The sequence below is a fragment of the Pseudophryne corroboree genome, chromosome 2 (assembly GCF_028390025.1).
Source record: "Pseudophryne corroboree isolate aPseCor3 chromosome 2, aPseCor3.hap2, whole genome shotgun sequence".
NCBI lineage: Eukaryota > Metazoa > Chordata > Amphibia > Anura > Myobatrachidae > Pseudophryne > Pseudophryne corroboree.
In genome coordinates, this window is record NC_086445.1 from 140,179,065 (window position 1) to 140,198,492 (window position 19,428).

At 48.2% G+C, this 19,428-nt stretch overlaps 1 protein-coding gene across 2 annotated transcripts in view; it reads left to right on the top strand.

Annotated features, from left to right (window-relative positions):
* B3GLCT (beta 3-glucosyltransferase) overlaps window positions 1–19,428 on the top strand; it is a 1,170,551-nt gene that overhangs the window by 1,007,869 nt on the left and 143,254 nt on the right. For both annotated transcript variants that reach the window (XM_063951761.1, XM_063951762.1), the window contains exon 9: window positions 4,420–4,551. In XM_063951761.1, coding sequence (XP_063807831.1) covers window positions 4,420–4,551 — 132 coding nt within the window. The remainder of the gene's footprint in view (window positions 1–4,419; window positions 4,552–19,428) is intronic.

The window sequence follows — 19,428 nt, forward strand, 5'->3', positions numbered from 1 at the left end:
CTGATCACGAACCGGCACTTCATTTAATAGACCGGCCGCAGCCGCCGGAGATGCAGGAGGGACACAGGAGAGGCGCGCGCTGTTCGCTCCGTGTCCCTCCTTCGGAAGACAGCGCGGGATCGACGGAGGGGTAAGTAACGGGCACTGGGGGAGCATATTTGGCACTTGGGGAGGGGGCATATCTGGCAGCATGAGGGGGCATATCTGGCAGCATGAGGGGGCATATCTGGCAGCATGAGGGACATATGTGGCAGCATGAGGGGCATATGTGGCAGCATGAGGGCATATCTGGCACTGTTGGGCATATTTGGCAGCATGAGGGCATATCTGGCACTGTGGGGCATATTTGGCAGCATGAGGGCATATCTGGCACATCTGGCACTGTGGGGCATTTTTGGCAGCATGAGGGCATATCTGGCACTGTGGGGCATATTTGGCAGCATGAGGGCATATCTGGCACATCTGGCACTGTGGGGCATATTTGGCAGCATGAGGGCATATCTGGCACATCTGGCACTGTGGGGCATATTTGGCAGCATGAGGGCATATCTGGCACTGTGGGGCATATTTGGCAGCATGAGGGCATATCTGGCACTGTGGGGCATATTTGGCAGCATGAGGGCATATCTGGCACTGTGGGGCATATCTGGCAGTATGAGGGCATATCTGGCAGTATGAGGGCATATCTGGCACTGTGGGGGCATATCTGGCACTGAGGGCTGTGTACGGCTAGAGCTGCATTTCCCACCCTAGGCTTATACTCGAGTCAATAAGTTTTCCCAGGTTTTTGTGGTATTCAGATTTCCTTGATTTTATTTTTGTGTTAAGGAATGTTGCATTCCTTCCCATTATTACACGTCTGCTTTGCACCTCCTAAGAGACTGCCTTGCAGGTAAATCACGTACTGGTGAATAGAAAAGTGCCATAATCCATACTTACAGATTTACCATTATTTAAACTCTAAATGGTATAGTATACATCTGACACATTATAAACTAGGGGTAGGCAACAGGTTGCCCTCCAGCTGCTGTGGACGTACTCATCCCAGCATGCCCTGCCATACTGTAGTTGTGCTGTTAGAGCATGCTAAAACTGTGGCAAAGCATGCTGGGATGTGTAGCTGGAGACCTGCATGTTGCTACACCTGTTATAAACTTAGCATTTGTCCCTGTCACAGAGTCCATTAAGGATAATTTACAAAGATGTAAAATTGTGGACTTTATGCTCAATTTATGTCTACTGATGACAGGAACCTATATCTCTGCAGGAGTGTACACCTAGGGTTGTATTCAATAAGTGTCGGAAGCTGCCGTCTTGTCGGAAGGTGTTCCGACCTATTCTATTGGAGGCCATTTTTTCCGACAATTCGGGAATTCCCGACTTGTTGGAATGAATGCAGCTCTTCAGCCTCCGATCCGTGTGTTTAGTTGGAATCACGGCCAAACCTGACAGGTTTTAGCCTTGTTTCCAACAATGTCAATCTGACATTTTAAAAAAGTTGGATTTCCATTGTAGGGACCGGGCCAAACCTGTCGGGTTTGGCTCGGCATTGAATACTGACCTGTCGGATCCTTTCCGTCGGAAAGGATCCGACAGGTATTGAATACACCCCTTAGTCCTAGATAAGTGTTCTCTGTGGGGGTGCTGCTTCTGTGTGAGGTAACTGGGTGATTGTAGGAGAGTCTGCCTTTTCCAGTACTTTCAGGGGGGTGTAGTATGTTATGCCTGCGCTTGGGATCCCGGTGCCCATCATACCAGCGCCGGGAACCTGACTGCCGGCATGCAGGCAGCGGGGTGAGTGCAAAAGAACACCTTGCGCTCTCGCTGCGCTTGCCACGCTATTTTTTCTCCCTCCAGGGGTGTCGTGGACACCAAAGTTGTCAGTATGCCGGCTGTCGGGATTCTGGCTGTCGGTATGGTGAGCGCTGGGATCCCGACAGCCAGCAATGAAGCACATTAATAGGCATATTCTACAAATGTAATAAATATATTCAACTGTATTGTAATCACTCTTGTAATAAATACCTCATGGATTTATTTATGATAAGATAAGGAATTTAGGTGAAAAAAGTTAAAAATGGAAACTGCTGAAGGTAGTCCTTAAGGGGAACTAGTGATGCATTTTCATTCATGCAAAATAACAGTACTTGTAGGTTGATCGTTTGCAGGGAGTTGTGTGTGTGCACTTACACATACCTCCCACTGTGCCGAATACAGCGGGACAGTCCCCTTAATTGGACACTGTACTGCTGTCCCACCCGCGGGCCGCAATGACCCGTGAGTGGGGTGAAGGGCAGATTGGGAGGTAGTGATCACAGCTGCTCTACAAAGCAGCTGGTGCTTAGTGAATAGATGCTGTGCACATACGTAGGGCATCTATCAGTGCAAGGAGGGTTGGCCGGGGGCTGCACAGGGAGCACTGGGCACACCCTAAAATGCTAGACCCCTCCCCTTTTTAGCTGCAGTCGTACCTCAGGCGTAGCAGGTCCCGGCTCAGTAGAGCCAAAGTTGGGAGGTATGACTTATGTACAGTATGCCTTAAATGTGCTACTGTAAGCACGCATCTTTTGCCTGTTCATAAATGAACCATGTTGAATTTAGCCTAATTACTGGAGAAATGCATATTATTATTTATTAACTTCTATTTTTATAGTGCCAACATATTACAGAGAATTTTAACCAATCTGCTGAATTCAGTGGAAGACTGTCAGGTTTGGCTGGGTTTTGACAAGGTTCTTTGCTCCTTAGCCTTGTGCCAGTTGTAAAACCGAACATGTGCCTCGTGTGTTTCTTGAGTTATTCTCTACAAGTCTGCATATTGTATCCCCTCCAGTCTAAAGGAAAAACATAAAAAAAACTCAATATCCTGATATCACAAAGTAGAGTTAATAGATGGTGTTTGTTTCTCAGTCTTTGGTCCATGGTGCGTAAATGTCCTTATAAACCAGCTTCAGGCAAAGTAATATTTTCCTGACATTTATCCACGTTGTTGTGAACATTGTGACCTGAACTTCTCTTCCATCTGATTGTAACATCTTCTGTGTCTTGATTAATGAGCTACTGTAGCTAGTACTTACGGAGTTCTGATTATTGTAATTATGGTCATTTATCCAGTACGTCTAAACAAGAAATATCTACTGTAGCGTGTGTTCAGCATCCTAGATTTTATTTTTACTTGAAAAGAATTAGGTTTTGATATAAATTTTCTGATTTAGTAAATCTCTGATCTCGTAGCTTAAATAAAAATACAAAAAAACACTACCCGTACATACATTTTTTTCTTTAGAATGAAGAATTTTATAATGATTTGCAGCATCTCAGTACTACCTGTCTCTCACCCTCTGACTCCACGTACCTCATCGCTCTCTCAAATGTTGGTCTCCCCTTCTCCCACACTTATAGACCAAGAAGTAGACAAGTGGCAGTATGGGAGCTTTACACTCCCCATTCCCAACCCCCCCCCCACACACACACACACACACACACACACACACACCACCCCGTTTTGATAACCATAACGATAGCCTCTTCTGTTCCATCTACTTTTGAGTTGTGTTGTCTAAATTCTATTGTCCACTTTCCCATTTCCTTGAGGCCTCTGCCATCTGGCTCACTCACTTCCTGTCCTCTGATATGTTCTCCCTAATACTAGTTGATCTAAATTTTCCTATTGATAGCTCTAGCAACTTTGCCACCTTTTAGATATTCTCTCCCTTTTTTTTTATTCTTTGTCCTCACCAAGTTGGCTTCCTCAGCACCCTACCATAATAGTCAACCATCTCATTTTCTGCCAACAATATGTTTTGTCCATATCTGGCTGCCTCTTTCTGTTATCGTACTTTCACCTGAACCCTAGACACTGCTGCCCCTGCCACCGTTCACAGACTCCAGCACTAAAAACTCCTACTGTACCTTGTCCACCTATCCATCTCTGTGTAGATAGTTACCATGCTCACTACTATACTTCTGTTTTTCTATATTGTTCCTTGCCTATTATGTGTGTATTAGATGTACAATATATATTTGCTTTGTTTCTTGCCATTATTGAATTAGTTTCTTGAATGTATTTTGTAATGTTTATTATCCATTAGTCACTAACCCGTCAAAATGATGGAACAACATAACAGTAATATCAGCGCCGGCGGCTGTGCGCACCCGAACGGAGCAACAATTAAATTGCACCATCTAGTGGCTGTTGGCACACAAAACACTTGAATTGCCCGCATAGAAGTGAGGAGATGCGTTAACCTTTTATTATATAGGATTTTGCTTATTGGACCATATTATGTGCTATTCTCTTTTCACCACTTTATGTCACTGCAGAATTTTGTGGCACCACAAAAATAAATTATGATGATCATGATATTAGCTGAAAACTAACTGTTTACTAAAAGCATATTGTGTCTTGTTATTCAATAGATTGCTTTGTACATATGGCAGAAGGTTAATGGCCAGGAACTTACAGCTATACCAGAGTTTTGTACGGAACCTCCCACATCTCCAAAAGCTATGGGTTGTACCACCACATTCAACAATACCCTACCTGTCTGTGTAAGTAACTGTAATGTAATGTGCGTTCTGGCCATTCACAATATGATATCTGTTCTTTTGAAAGGTAGACTGAGAATTGGGCTGCATGTGGCAGTACAATGATCTTTCCCTATATAAAGATTTATAAAGCGGATTGGCCCAGGGTTTTTTTTATTCAGTGTTCAGCAGGAATGAGAGCAGAATCTCCTCAAGATACCTGTTTAGATCCCATACTTTTCCATATTATAAAATATGTATGCATCCCACATTTCGCATCGTGGTGGGATGTGTCGATCAAGTAGTAGAACCCTCATTTTAGCAACTGAATGTCCCAATGTAAACTGAGAGTCCACTGAGATGTAAAGTTAGCAATCCATTGAAAAGAATAGATTCCTCAATAGATGCAGAATGACAGTGTTCCCAGGTATGAGCTGAATAAAAGAGCGCCCAGACACCCTTTAGTTTATAGAAAACAGTTAAATGTCTAATTTGAACTAAACTTTTAATACCTTACGTGTATCTTTGCAAAGAGTTCAATCTGGGTGTTTTTTAAATTTAGACTTGTTTTTACACATTTTCACAACATCATAAACTATTATAGTACATTTTAAGACCTCTCAATTAATAGCTTGAGTCCGCTGCATAAAGATATGTGAGACGTATACCTTTGTTCATATATTACCTCATATGAAACAGGAGAGAGGTGTAACTTGAAGGTCTTCACATCAATGTTTTCTGTTAATGTACTTATTAGCCAGCTACTGACTAAAATCTGAAGACCTTAGTAAGATAGGATGTATGCCAGGGATTGGCTATGTGAACCCAAAGTGGGTCACAAATAGTGGGAGCTTACACTGAAAGCAACAGTGCCTCATGCTTCAATCAGGTCACTGGTTCCTAGTGAATTGATAGGCTGAATTCTCAAGAATTTGTCCTATATTACACTATTAAATGAGACCATCATTTATTTGAAAACCATGGGGTCGGTAGGAAGCTAGATGAGTCTATGGTGTTGGTAATTACTTGATAACTGTTGTCAAGTTAACATTAAACCCTGTTACATTCAGATAAGGTTTTTTTTTAAAAGGTATTATGTAGCTGAACGGTCATTGTCTAAGTCAGGGGTGGGGAACCTTTTTTCTACCAAGGGCCATTTGGATATTTATAAAATCCTTCGGGGGCCATACAAAAATTCTCAACTTAAAAAAATTACCCTGCCCCCCAGTAGGTCTGCACCTTAGAGGTACTGTGTGTGCGCGCCGGAGGCGCGCGCGTCAAAAAAAATGGGTGTGGCCAGTTAAAATGGGATGTGATACACATATGCCCCCAATAGTGCGGTGCCAGATCCACAATTGCCCCCACAGTGCCAGGTATAAGGATGCCCCCACAGTGCCAGGTATACAAATGCCCCTCACAGTGCCAGGTATACAGATGTCCCCACAGTGCCAGGTATACAAATGCCCCTCACAGTGCCAGGTATACAGATGCCCCCACAGTGCCAGGTATACAGATGCCCCCACAGTGCCAGGTATACAGATGTCCCCACAGTGCCAGGTATACAGATGCCCCCACAGTGCCAGGTATACAGATGTCCCCACAGTGCCAGGTATACAGATGCCCCCACAATGCCAGGTATACAAATGCCCCTCACAGTGCCAGGTATACAGATGCCCCCACAGTGCCAGGTATACAGATGCCCCCACAGTGCCAGGTATACAGATGTCCCCACAGTGCCAGGTATACAGATGCCCCCACAGTGCCAGGTATACAGATGTCCCCACAGTACCAAGTATACAGATGTCCCCCACAGTGCCAGGTATACAGATGCCCCCCACAGTGCCAGGTATACAGATGCCCTGCCCCCCCCCACCCCTCCCCTCCCCTCCGTGCCTCTTACCGTGCTGCTTTCGGCGGGACATGGAGGAGAGCGCGGCTGTGTTGGGCGGCGGCGGCGTGTAGGACTTGAAACCAGCCGCCGGTCCGAGAGCCAATCAGAGCTCGCGGACCGGCAGCCTCGGCTCCTGATTGGCTGCCGGTCCGCGAGCTCTGATTGGCTCACGAACCGACGGCTGGTTTCAATTCCTACACGCCGCCGCTCCCACCTGACAGCCGCGCTCTCCTCCCTGTTCTGACAGCTGAGACACGCTGCCGCCGGACTGAGCGGCAGCGTGTCTCACTGACGCAAGCTGGTGGGCCGGACCAAACGGCTTCGCGGGCCTTATACGGCCCGCGGGCCGGAGGTTCCCCACCCCTGGTCTAAGTGGTAGATACATTCTAATTTGTTTGCTTTCTCTGACGTCCTAGTGGATGCTGGGAACTCCGTAAGGACCATGGGGAATAGACGGGCTCCGCAGGAGACTGGGCACTCTAAAAGAAAGATTAGGTACTATCTGGTGTGCACTGGCTCCTCCCACTATGACCCTCCTCCAGACCTCAGTTAGATTTCTGTGCCCGGCCGAGCTGGATGCACACTAGGGGCTCTCCTGAGCTCCTAGAAAGAAAGTTTATTTTAGGTTTTTTATTTTACAGTGAGACCTGCTGGCAACAGGCTCACTGCATCGAGGGACTAAGGGGAGAAGAAGCGAACCTACCTGCTTGCAGCTAGCTTGGGCTTCTTAGGCTACTGGACACCATTAGCTCCAGAGGGATCGACCGCATGGAACTGGCCTTGGTGTTCGTTCCCGGAGCCGCGCCGCCGTCCCCCTTACAGAGCCAGAAGCAAGAAGAGGTCCGGAAAATCGGCGGCAGAAGACTTCGGTCTTCACCAAGGTAGCGCACAGCACTGCAGCTGTGCGCCATTGCTCCTCATGCACACTTCACACTTCGGTCACTGAGGGTGCAGGGCGCTGGGGGGGGGGCGCCCTGAGGGCAATATATGACACCTTGGCTGGCAAATCTACATCATATATAGTCCTAGAGGCTATATAGATGTAAAATTACCCCTGCCAGTATTCCAGAAAAAGCGGGAGAAAGTCAGTTGAAAAAGGGGCGGGGCTTCTCCCTCAGCACACTGGCGCCATTTTCTCTTCACAGTGCAGCTGGAAGACAGCTCCCCAGGCTCTCCCCTGTAGTTTTCAGGCTCAAAGGGTTAAAAAGAGAGGGGGGGGCACAAAATTTAGGCGCAATATTGTATATACAAGCAGCTATTGGGAAAACTTCACTCAATATAGTGTTAATCCCAAAATTATATAGCGCTCTGGTGTGTGCTGGCATACTCTCTCTCTGTCTCCCCAAAGGGCTGTGTGGGGTCCTGTCCTCAGTCAGAGCATTCCCTGTGTGTGTGTGCGGTGTGTCGGTACGGCTGTGTCGACACGTTTGATGAGGAGGCTTATGTGATGGCAGAGCAGATGCCGATAAATGTGATGTCGCCCCCTGTGGGGCCGACACCAGAGTGGATGGATAGGTGGAAGGTATAAACCGACAGTGTCAACTCCTTACATAAAAGGCTGGATGACGTAACAGCTATGGGACAGCCGGCTTCTCAGCCCGCGCCTGCCCAGGCGTCTCAAAGGCCATCAGGGGCTCAAAAACGCCCGCTCCCTCAGATGGCAGACACAGATGTCGACACGTAGTCTGACTCCAGTGTCGACGAGGTTGAGACATATACACAATCCACTAGGAACATCCGTTACATGATCCCGGCAATAAAAAATGTGTTACACATTTCTGACATTAACCCAAGTACCACTAAAAAAGGGTTTTATGTTTGGGGAGAAAAAGCAGGCAGTGTTTTGTTCCCCCATCAAATGAGTGAATGAAGTGTGAAAAAGCGTGGGTTCCCCCGATAGGAAACTGGTAATTTCTAAAAAGTTACTGATGGCGTACCCTTTCCCGCCAGAGGATAAGTTACGCTGGGAGATATCCCCTAGGGTGGATAAGGCGCTCACACGTTTGTCAAAAAAGGTGGCACTGCCGTCTTAGGATACGGCCACTTTGAAGGTACCTGCTGATAAAAAGCAGGAGGCTATCCTGAAGTCTGTATTTACACACTCAGGTACTATACTGAGACCTGCAGATAGTGCTGCTGCAGCGTGGTCTCTAACCCTGTCAAACAGGGATACTATTTTGCGAACATAAGACGTCGTCTTATATATGAGGGATGCACAGAGGGATATTTTGCCTGCTGGCATCCAGAATTAATGCAATGTCCATTCTGTCAGGAGGGTATTAGAGACCCGACACTGGACAGGTGATGCTGACTTTAAAAGGCACATAGAGCCTTATAAGGGTGAGGAATTGTTTGGGGATGGTCTCTGGGACCTCGTATCCACAGCAACAGCTGGGAAGAAAAATTTTTACCTCAGGTTTCCTCACAGCCTAAGAAAGCACTGTATTATCAGGTACAGTCCTTTCGGCTTCAGAAAAGCAAGCGGGTCAAAGGCGCTTCATTTCTGCACAGAGACGAGGGAAGAGGGAAAAAGCTGCACCAGTCAGCCAGTTCCCAGAATCAAAATTCTTCCCCCGCTTCCTCTGAGTCCACCGCATGACGCGGGGGCTCCACAGGCGTAGCCAGGTATGGTGGGGGGCCGCCTCAAAAATTTCAGCGATCAGTGGGCTCGCTCACAGGTGGATCCCTGGATCCTTCAAGTAGTATCTCAGGGGTACAAGCTGGAATTCGAGGCGTCTCCCCCCCGCCGTTTCCTCAAATCTGCCTTGCCGACAACTCCCTCAGGCAGGGAGGCTGTGCTAGAGGCAATTCACAAGCTGTATTCCCAGCAGGTGATAGTCAAGGTGCCCCTACTTCAACAAGGACGGGGTTACTATTCCACACTGTTTGTGGTACCGAAACCGGACGGTTCGGTGAGACCCATTTTAAATTTGAAATCCTTGAACACATACATAAAAAAATTCAAGTTCAAGATGGAATCGCTCAGGGCGGTTATTGCAAGCCTGGAGGAGGGGGATTACATGGTATCCCTGGACATCAAGGATGCTTACCTACATGTCCCCATTTACCATCCTCACCAGGAGTACCTCAGATTTGTGGTACAGGATTGCCATTACCAATTCCAAACACTGCCGTTTGGACTGTCCACGGCACCGAGGGTCTTTACCAAGGTAATGGCAGAAATGATGATACTCCTTCAAAAAAAGGGAGTTTTAATTATCCCGTACTTGGACGATCTCCTTATAAAGGCGAGGTCCAAGGAGCAGTTGTTGGTCGGAGTAGCACTATCTCGGGAAGTGCTACAACAGCACGGATGGATTCTATACATTCCAAAGTCACAGCTGGTTCCTACCACACGCCTACTGTTCCTGGGGATGGTTCTGGACACAGAACAGAAAAAAGTGTTTCTCCCGCAGGGGAAAGCCAAGGAGCTGTCATCTCTAGTCAGAGACCTCCTGAAACCAAAACAGGTATCGGTGCATCACTGCACACGGGTCCTGGGAAAAATGGTAGCTTCTTACGAAGCAAAATTCCATTCGGCAGGTTCCATGCAAGAACCTTTCAGTGGGACCTCTTGGACAAGTGGTCGGGATCGCATCTTCAGATGCATCGGCTGATAACCCTGTCTCCAAGGAGCAGGGTATCTCTACTGTGGTGGCTGCAGAGTGCTCATCTTCAAGAGGGCCGCAGATTCGGCATACAGGACTGGGTCCTGGTAACCACGGATGCCAGCCTTCGAGGCTGGGGGGCAGTCACACAGGGAAGAAATTTCCAAGGACTTTGGTCAAGTCAGTAGTCGTCCCTACACATAAATATTCTGGAACTGAGGGCCATTTACAATGCCCTAAGTCTGGCAAGGCCTCTGCTTCAAAACCAGCCGGTACTGATCCAATCAGACAACATCACGGCAGTCGCCCATGTAAACCGACAGGGCGGCACAAGAAGCAAGATGGCGATGGCAGAAGCCACAAGGATTCTCCGATGGGCGGAAAATCACGTCTTAGCACTGTCAGCAGTGTTCATTCCGGGAGTGGACAACTGGGAAGCAGACTTCCTCAGCAGACACGACCTACACCCGGGAGAGTGGGGACTTCATCCAGAAGTCTTCCAACTGTTGGTAAACCGTTGGGAAAGGCCACAGGTGGACATGATGGCGTCCCGCCTAAACAAAAAACTAGATATTGCGCCAGGTCAAGGGACCCTCAGGCAATAGCTGTGGACGCTCTAGTGACACCGTGGGTGTACCAGTCGGTTTATGTATTCCCTCCTCTGCCTCTCATACCAAAGGTACTGAGAATAATAAGAAAACGAGGAGTAAGAATGATACTCGTGGTTCCGGATGGGCCAAGAAGAGCTTGGTACCCAGAACTTCAAGAAATTATATCAGAGGACCCATGGCCTCTACCGCTCAGACAGGATCTGCTACAGCAGGGGCCCTGTCTGTTCCAAGACTTACCGTGGCTGCGTTTGACGGCATGGCGGTTGAATTCCGGATCCTAAAGGAAAAGGGCATTCCAGAAGAAGTCATTCCTACGCTGATAAAAGCCAGGAAAGAAGTAACCGCAAACCATTATCACCGTATTTGGCGAAAATATGTTGCGTGGTGTGAGGCCAGGAAGGCCCCAACAGAGGAATTTCAGCTGGGTCGTTTTCTGCACTTCCTACAGTCAGGGGTGACTATGGGCCTAAAATTGGGTTCCATTAAGGTCCAGATTTCGGCTCTGTCGATTTTCTTCCAGAAAGAACTGGCTTCACTGCCTGGAGTTCAGACATTTGTAAAGGGAGTGCTACATATTCAGCACCCTTTTGTGCCTCCTGTGGCACCTTGGGATCTCAACGTGGTGTTGAGTTTCTTAAAATCACATTGGTTTGAGCCACTTAAAACTGTGGATTTGAAATATCTCACGTGGAAAGTGGTCATGTTATTGGCCTTGGCTTCGGCCAGGCATGTGTCAGAATTGGCGGCTTTGTCATGTAAAAGCCCTTATCTGATTTTCCATATGGATAGGGCAGAATTGAGGACTCGTTCCCAGTTTCTCCCTAAGGTGGTATCAGCTTTTCACTTGAACCAACCTATTGTAGTGCCTGCGGCTACTAGGGACTTGGAAGATTCCAAGTTACTGGACGTAGTCAGGGCCTTAAAAATTTATATTTCCAGGACGGCTGGAGTCAGGAAAACTGACTCGCTTTTTATCCTGTAGGCACCCAACAAAATAGGTGCTCCTGCTTCTAAGCAGACTATTGCTCGCTGAATTTGTAGCACAATTCAGCTGGAGCATTCTGCGGCTGGATTGCCGCATCCTAAATCAGTAAAAGCCCATTCCACGAGGAAAATGGGCTCATCTTGGGCGGCTGCCCGAGGGGTCTCGGCTTTACAATTTTGCCGAGCTGCAACTTGGTCAGGGGCAAACACGTTTGCTAAATTCTACAAAATTGATACCCTGGCTGAGGAGGACCTTGAGTTCTCTCATTCGGTGCTGCAGAGTCATCCGCACTCTCCCGCCCGTTTGGGAGCTTTGGTATAATCCCCATGGTCCTTACGGAGTTCCCAGCATCCACTAGGACGTCAGAGAAAATAAGATTTTACTCACCGGTAAATCTATTTCTCGTAGTCCGTAGTGGATGCTGGGCGCCCATCCCAAGTGCGGATTGTCTGCAATACTTGTATGTAGTTATTGCCTAACTAAGGGTTATTGTTGAGCCATCTGTTGAGAGGCTCAGTTATATTTCATACTGTTAACTGGGTGTAGTATCACGAGTTATACGGTGTGATTGGTGTGGCTGGTATGAGTCTTACCCGGGATTCAAAATCCTTCCTTATTGTGTCAGCTCTTCCGGGCACAGTATCCTAACTGAGGTCTGGAGGAGGGTCATAGTGGGAGGAGCCAGTGCACACCAGATAGTACCTAATCTTTCTTTTAGAGTGCCCAGTCTCCTGCGGAGCCCGTCTATTCCCCATGGTCCTTACGGAGTTCCCAGCATCCACTACGGACTACGAGAAATAGATTTACCGGTGAGTAAAATCTTATTTTTTGTTTTTCTCTACCTATTCTTTAAAACCGATTGTGACACAACCCTTGTAATAATTGTATGATAGTATTAAGTGGAGTCTATCCCCATAATTTACAGAATTGTTAAGAGATGGTGTGCACTGCCTGTACCTCAGCCATGCTCAGTGGTGCAACTAGAAAATATTTTTTAGTGGTACTTTGTAAATTTGGTGTGGCCACATGTCACATGGGGCATGATACACATATGCTACCAATAGTGCCAGATACACACATGCATCCAGTAGTGCAGTGCCAGATACACATATGCCCCCAGTACAGCCAGATACACATATGCCCCCAGTACAGCCAGATACACAAATGCCCCCAGTAATGCAGTATCAGATACACATATGCCCCCAGTAGTGCAGTGCCAGATACACACATGCCCCCAGTAGTGCAGTGCCAGATACACATATGCCCCCAGTACAGCCAGATACACACATGCCCCCAGTACAGCCAGATACACAAATGCCCCCAGTAGTGCAGTATCAGATACACATATTCCCCCAGTAGTGCAGTGCCAGATACACATATGCCCCCAGTAGTGCTGTACCAGATACACATATGCCACCAGTAGTGCAGTGCCAGATACACCTGTCCCCAATAGTACCAGATACACATATGCCTCAAGTAGAGCAGTGCCAGATACACAGATGCCCCCAACAGTGCCAGATACACATATGCCCCCAGTAGTGCAGTAATAGATACATATATGCCCCAATAGTGGCAGATACACATATGCCCCCAGTAGTGCTGTGCCAGATACACATATGCCCCCAGTAGTGCAAGATAAACATATGCCCCAATAGTGCCAAATACACATGCCCCCAGTAGTGCAGTGCCAGATACACGTATGCCCCCAATAGTGCCATATACACACATGCCACCACAAAGTGCCAGATTCACATATGCCCCTACAGTGCCAGATACACACATTCCCCCACAGTGCCATATACACATACTGCCCCCACAGTGCCAGATACATATATGCCACCAGTAATGCTGCTCACCGCCGCTGCCTCCTGTCAGGATCTGCTGCTGCGTGTGAGAAGAGGAGTGCACAGCATGCGCTTCTCCTACCCCTCAGTCTGATCTCCGAGGCTATCCCCACAATTTACAGAATTGTTAGGCGGTGGTGTGCACTGCCTGTACCTCAGTCATGCTCAGTGGTGCAAGTAGAAAATATTTTTTAGTGGTACTTTGTAAACTTGGTGTGGCCACATGTCACATGGGGCATGATACACATATGCTACCAATAGTGCCAGATACACATATGCATCCAGTAGTGCAGTGCCAGATACACATATGCCCCCAGTAGTGCAGTGCCAGAAACACATATGGCCCCCAGTAGTGCAGTGCCAAATACACACATGCCCCCAATAGTGCCAGATACGCACATGCCTCCAGTAGTGCAGTGCCAGATACACACATGCCTCCAGTAGTTCAGTGCCAGATACACATATGCCTCCAGTAGTGCCTGATACACATATGCCGCCAATAGTGCCACATACACATATGCCCTAAATATATGCGCCCAGTAGTGCAGTGCCAGATACACATATGCCCCCAGTAGTGCAGTGCCAGATACACATATACCCCCAATAGTGCCATATACACACATGCCACTACAAAGTGCCAGATTCACATATGCCCCTACAGTGTCAGATACACATATTCCCCCACAGTGCCATATACACATACTGCCCCCACAGTGCCAGATACATATATGCCACCAGTAATGCTGCTCACCACCGCTGCCTCCTATCAGGATCTGCTGCTGCGTGTGAGGAGTGCGCAGCACGCGCTTCTCCTACCCCTCAGTCTGATCTCCGGTGGCAGTGGTTATCTCTAATCAGGCACTTGTTCGTGAGCCAATTAAAGCTCTCGGTCCGTCAGCCAATCCGGATCCGCTGCTGCTGGTGCGCGAGCTCTGATTTGCTAACGGACCGCCTGATTTGAGATACACGCCGCCACAGGAGACCGGACTTATGGGCTGGAGAGACGCGTGCTGTGCTCCTACTCCCCTCACACACAGCTGCTGCAAGGTGGACAGGCCGTGTCAACAAGAATTAGAAATGATGACTTCAAAAAATAGTTGCTCAATGTGTGGAGTTTATTTACTTTTACAAGCCCTTTCTTCCTAGCATGTTTAAGGTGAAAATGTAAAAGGCCAATGTTTTTAGTAAATAAACCCTTGTGACACTTCCTGCCAAACATGGAGGAGGAAGAGTAATGGTCTACGGCTCTTTGCCCATAGCACCCTCACAATCCTGATGGTCGGCATGCCAACCAACAGGGGCTATTCCCACTCGTGGGTGTCTACGACACCCATACTGCGGGAATAGAACTGAGCTTGCAGCGTGGCGAGCGCAGCGAGCCCGTAAGGGGGTTGTTGCACTCACCCCCCACTGGCATTCCGGCATCTCCTGACTGCCGGTCATGCAATACACTCCCATCCTCACTGCCTGTATGTATATGCATTAAGACGTATCTTCACTGGTTGTTATTCTGCTACCATACGTAACAACTGACTGTAGATCGGTAGCTCATATGGACAGGGCAGTCTTCGGTTTCATGCTGGTTTATGTCATTTGACCTTCTAAATGGACATCGGTGTGTAATTTAACGTTGTTTTACAAATAAATGTTTTTCTCTGACGTCCTAGTGGATGCTGGGTACTCCGTAAGGACCATGGGGTATAGACGGGCTCCGCAGGAGACTGGGCACTCTTAAAAGAAAGATTAGGTACTATATCTGGTGTGCACTGGCTCCTCCCTCTATGCCCCTCCTCCAGACCTCAGTTAGTATCTGTGCCCGGCCAGAACTGGATGCTTCCTAGAAAAGAAAGTATTTGTTAGGTTTTTTATTTTCAGTGAGATCTGCTGGCAACAGACTCACTGCTATGTGGGACTGAGGGGAGAGAAGCGAATCTACCTGCTTGCAGCTAGCTTGGGCTTCTAAGGCTACTGGACACCATTAGCTCCAGAGGGATCGAACACAGGCCCAGTCCTCTGTCGTCCGGAGCCGCGCCGCCGTCCCCCTTGCAGAGCCAGAAGAACGAAGAGAAGTTGAAAATCGGCGGCTGAAGACTCCGGTCTTCATTAAGGTAGCGCACAGCACTGCAGCTGTGCGCCATTGCTCCCTTAGCACACCACACACTCCGGTCACTGATGGGTGCAGGGCGCTGGGGGGGGGCGCCCTGGGCAGCAATTAGATTACCTTACTTGGCGAAAAGCATATAATACAGTCTGATAAACTGTATATGTGCATTAACCCCCGCCATTAAAGTACATAAAAGGACAGAAGCCCGCCGCTGAGGGGGCCGAGCCTTCTTCCTCAGCACACCGGCGCCATTTTCTCTTCACAGCTCAGCTGGAAGGAAGCTCCCCAGGCTCTCCCCGGCAATATCCTGGTACACAAAGGGTAAAAAAGAGAGGGGGGGCACATAAATTTAGGCACAAAACTGTGTATATAAGCTGCTATAGGGGAAAAATCACCCAGTATAGTGTACATCCCTGTATTATATAGCGCTGTGGTGTGTGCTGGCATACTCTCTCTCTGTCTCTCCAAAGGGCCTGGTGGGGGAACTGTCTTCAAATAGAGCATCCCCTGTGTGTGTGTGTGTGTGTGTGTGTGTGTGGTGTGTCGGTACGCGTGTGTCGACATGTCTGAGGTAAAAGGCTCCTCTAAGGAGGTGATAGAGCGGATAAGTGTGTGGGAGGGTGTCTCCGTCAACAACGCCGACACCTGTTTGGATATGTGTAGGTGCTGAGGTAAAATTATTGCACAAAAGGTTAGGGAACAGAAAGGAAATCTACCCTGGTCTGTCCCTATGTCACAGAGTCCTTCAGAGTCTCTCTATGTTCACTATCCAAAATAACAAAGTATCGACACGGAGTTTAACTCCACTGTCGACTACGATAATGCAAAGTTACAGCCAAGAGGGCTAAAAGATATTCAATATATGATTATTGGAATAAAAGATGATTTGCATATCACTGATGACTCATCTGTCCCTTACACGAGAGTACACATGTTAAGGGGAAGGATGCGGAGGTAAATTTCCCTCCTCTCATGAGGAAAAAGAGCGGGAATCTCCAGACAAGAGACGGCAGCTTCCCACAAGAGAATTCTCAGGCTGTATCCTTTCCCCACTAGGGATAGGATGTGTTGAGAATCTTCCCCTTGGGTGTCCTGTTTGCACTAGCTATTCTCAGGGATCCTGCAGATAGCGTGCACATTCTAGTATACTACCCAGACCGGCGATTGTGTCGGCATGGGTTTATAGCGCTGTGGCAGCGTGGACAGGTACCTTATCAGCAGAGATTGAGACCCTAGTATGCATATAAATATTTTAATATGCTGTCTTAAGTGATAGATATATAATTATAAAGCATGCCCAAAGGGACAGGAGTATACTGGGTCCTAGAGACAAAAGCTATGTCGATTTCTGCTTGACGTGTCCTGTAGAATATACATTGGACAGATGATGCCGACCTAAGAGGCATATGGAAGGCTGAGGATTGTGTGGAGAAAGGTTCTCGGGCCTGGTATCCACAGTTATAGCTGGTAATTCTGATATTTTGCCTTATATTCCTGCACAGCCTAGGAAAGCACGACATTATTAAATGCAGCTTTTCGAATAAAGAAACAAGAAAGTCTGAGGTGCGTCCTTTCTTGTCAGAGCCGGGGGCAGAGGAAAGAAGCTGTACAACACAGCTAGTCCCCAGGAACAGAAGTCCTCCCCGGCCTCTACAAAAATCCACCGCATGTCGCTGGGGCTCCATAGGCGGAGCTAGGCCTGGTGGGGACACGCCTTCGTAAGTTCAGCCACAAGTGGGTTCACTCCCTGTTAGATCCCTGGGCAATATAAATTGTATCGCAGGGATACAGGCTGGACTGTGAGAAGATGCCCCCTCACCGAGGACCCGGCGGGCTTCCCCCCAAGAGAGGGAGCCAGTGTTAACTGCAATTCGTAAATTGTATCTTCAACAGGTGGTGGTCAAGGGTCCCCTCCTTCAACAAGAGGGTGTTATTATTCGACCATGTTATAATCCCGAAACCAGACGGTTCGGTTAGACCCATATTGAATTAAAATCCCTGAACATATACCTGAAAAGGTTTAGGTTCAAGATGGAATCGCTAAGAGCGGTCATTGCATGCCTTAAATGAATCGGGACATAAGGGATGCATACCTTCGTGTCCCCATTTATCCACCTCATCAGGCGTACCTCAGAATTGCGGTACGGGATTGTCATTACCAATTTCACCAAGGTAATAGCGGATATGATGGTGCTCCTGCGGAAGCAAGGTGTCACTATTATCACATACTTGGATGATCTCCTCATAAAAGCGAGATCAAGAGAGCAGTTGCTGGACAGCGTATCACCTTCTCTGGTAGTGAAACGGCAACACGACTGGATTCTATATATTTCGAAGTCGCAGTTGGTTCCTACAGCTCATCTGCCTCGCCTAGGCATGATCCTAGACACAGACCAGAAGAGGGTTTATCTCCCGATAGAGAGAGCTCAGGAGCTCATGACACTGGTCAGGAATCAATTGAAAACCAAAACAGGTGTCAGTGCATCACTGCACTCGAGTCCTGGGAAGGATGATGGCATCATACGAGGCCATCCCCTTCTGCTGGTTCCATGCAAGGACAATGGAACTTACTGGACAAGTGGTCCGGATCACATCTTCAGATGCATCGGTTAATCACCCTATCCCCCAGGGCCAGGGTGTCTCTCCTGTGATGGCTGCGGAGTGCTCACCTTCTCGAGGGCCGCAGATTCGGCATTCAGGACTGGGTCCTGGTGACCACGGATGCAAGCCTCCGAGGGTGGGGGGCAGTTACACAGGGAAGAAAATTCCAAGGTTTGTGGTCAAGCCAACAGACTTGCCTTCACATCAATATCCTGGAACTAAGGGCCATATACAACGCCCTAAGTCAAGCGGAGTTCCTGCTTCGCGACCAACCGGTTCTGATCCAGTCAGACCGCAGGGGCTCATGTAAACCGCCAGGGCGGCACAAGGAGCAGGGTGGCGAGGGTAGAAGCCACCAGAATTCTTCGCTGGGCGGAGAATCAAGTAAGCGCACTGTCAGCAGTGTTCATTCCGGGAGTGGACACGACCTCCACCCGGGAAAGTGGTGACTTCATCAGGAAGTCTTCACGCAGTTTTGCAAATTGATGGAAACTGCCTCAGGTGGACTACATGGCGTCCCACCTCAATAAAAAGAGAAAAAAGGTTTTACGCTGGGTCAAGGGACTCTCAGGCGATAGCTGTGGTCGCACTAGTAACACCGTGGGTGTTCCAGTCGGTCTATATATTCCCTCCTCTTCCTCTCAGACCCAAGGGCTGAGAATTGTAATAAACGGAGGAGTGTGAACAATATTCTTTGCTCCGGATTGGCCAAGAAGGACTCGGTACCCGGAACTGCAAGAAATGCTCTCAGAGGACCCATGGCCTCTGCCTCTCAGTCAGGGAGACAGGGACCCTGTCTGATCCAAGACTTACCGCGGCTGCGTTGGACGGCATGGCGGTTGAACGCCGGATCCTAGCGGAAAAGGGCATTCCGGATGCAGTTATTCCTACGCTGATAAAGGCTAGGAAAGACGTGACAGCAAGACTTTTTCACTGTATATGGCGAAAATAGGTTGCTTGGTGTGTGGCCGGGAAGGCCCTACAGAGGAATTCCAGGGGGGTCGATTCCTGCACTTCCTACAGTCAGGAGTGACTATGGGCCTAAAATTAGGATCCATAAAGGCCAAGATTTCGGCCCTATCCCTTTTTCTCTCAAAAAGAACTGGCTTCACTGCCTGAAGTTCGGACGTTGTTACAGGGGTGCTGCATATTCAGCCCCTTTTGTGCCTCCTGTGGCACCTTGGGATCTTAACGTGTGTTGGATTCCTAAAATCCCACTGGTTTGATCCACTTAAGACCGTGGAGCTAAAATATCTC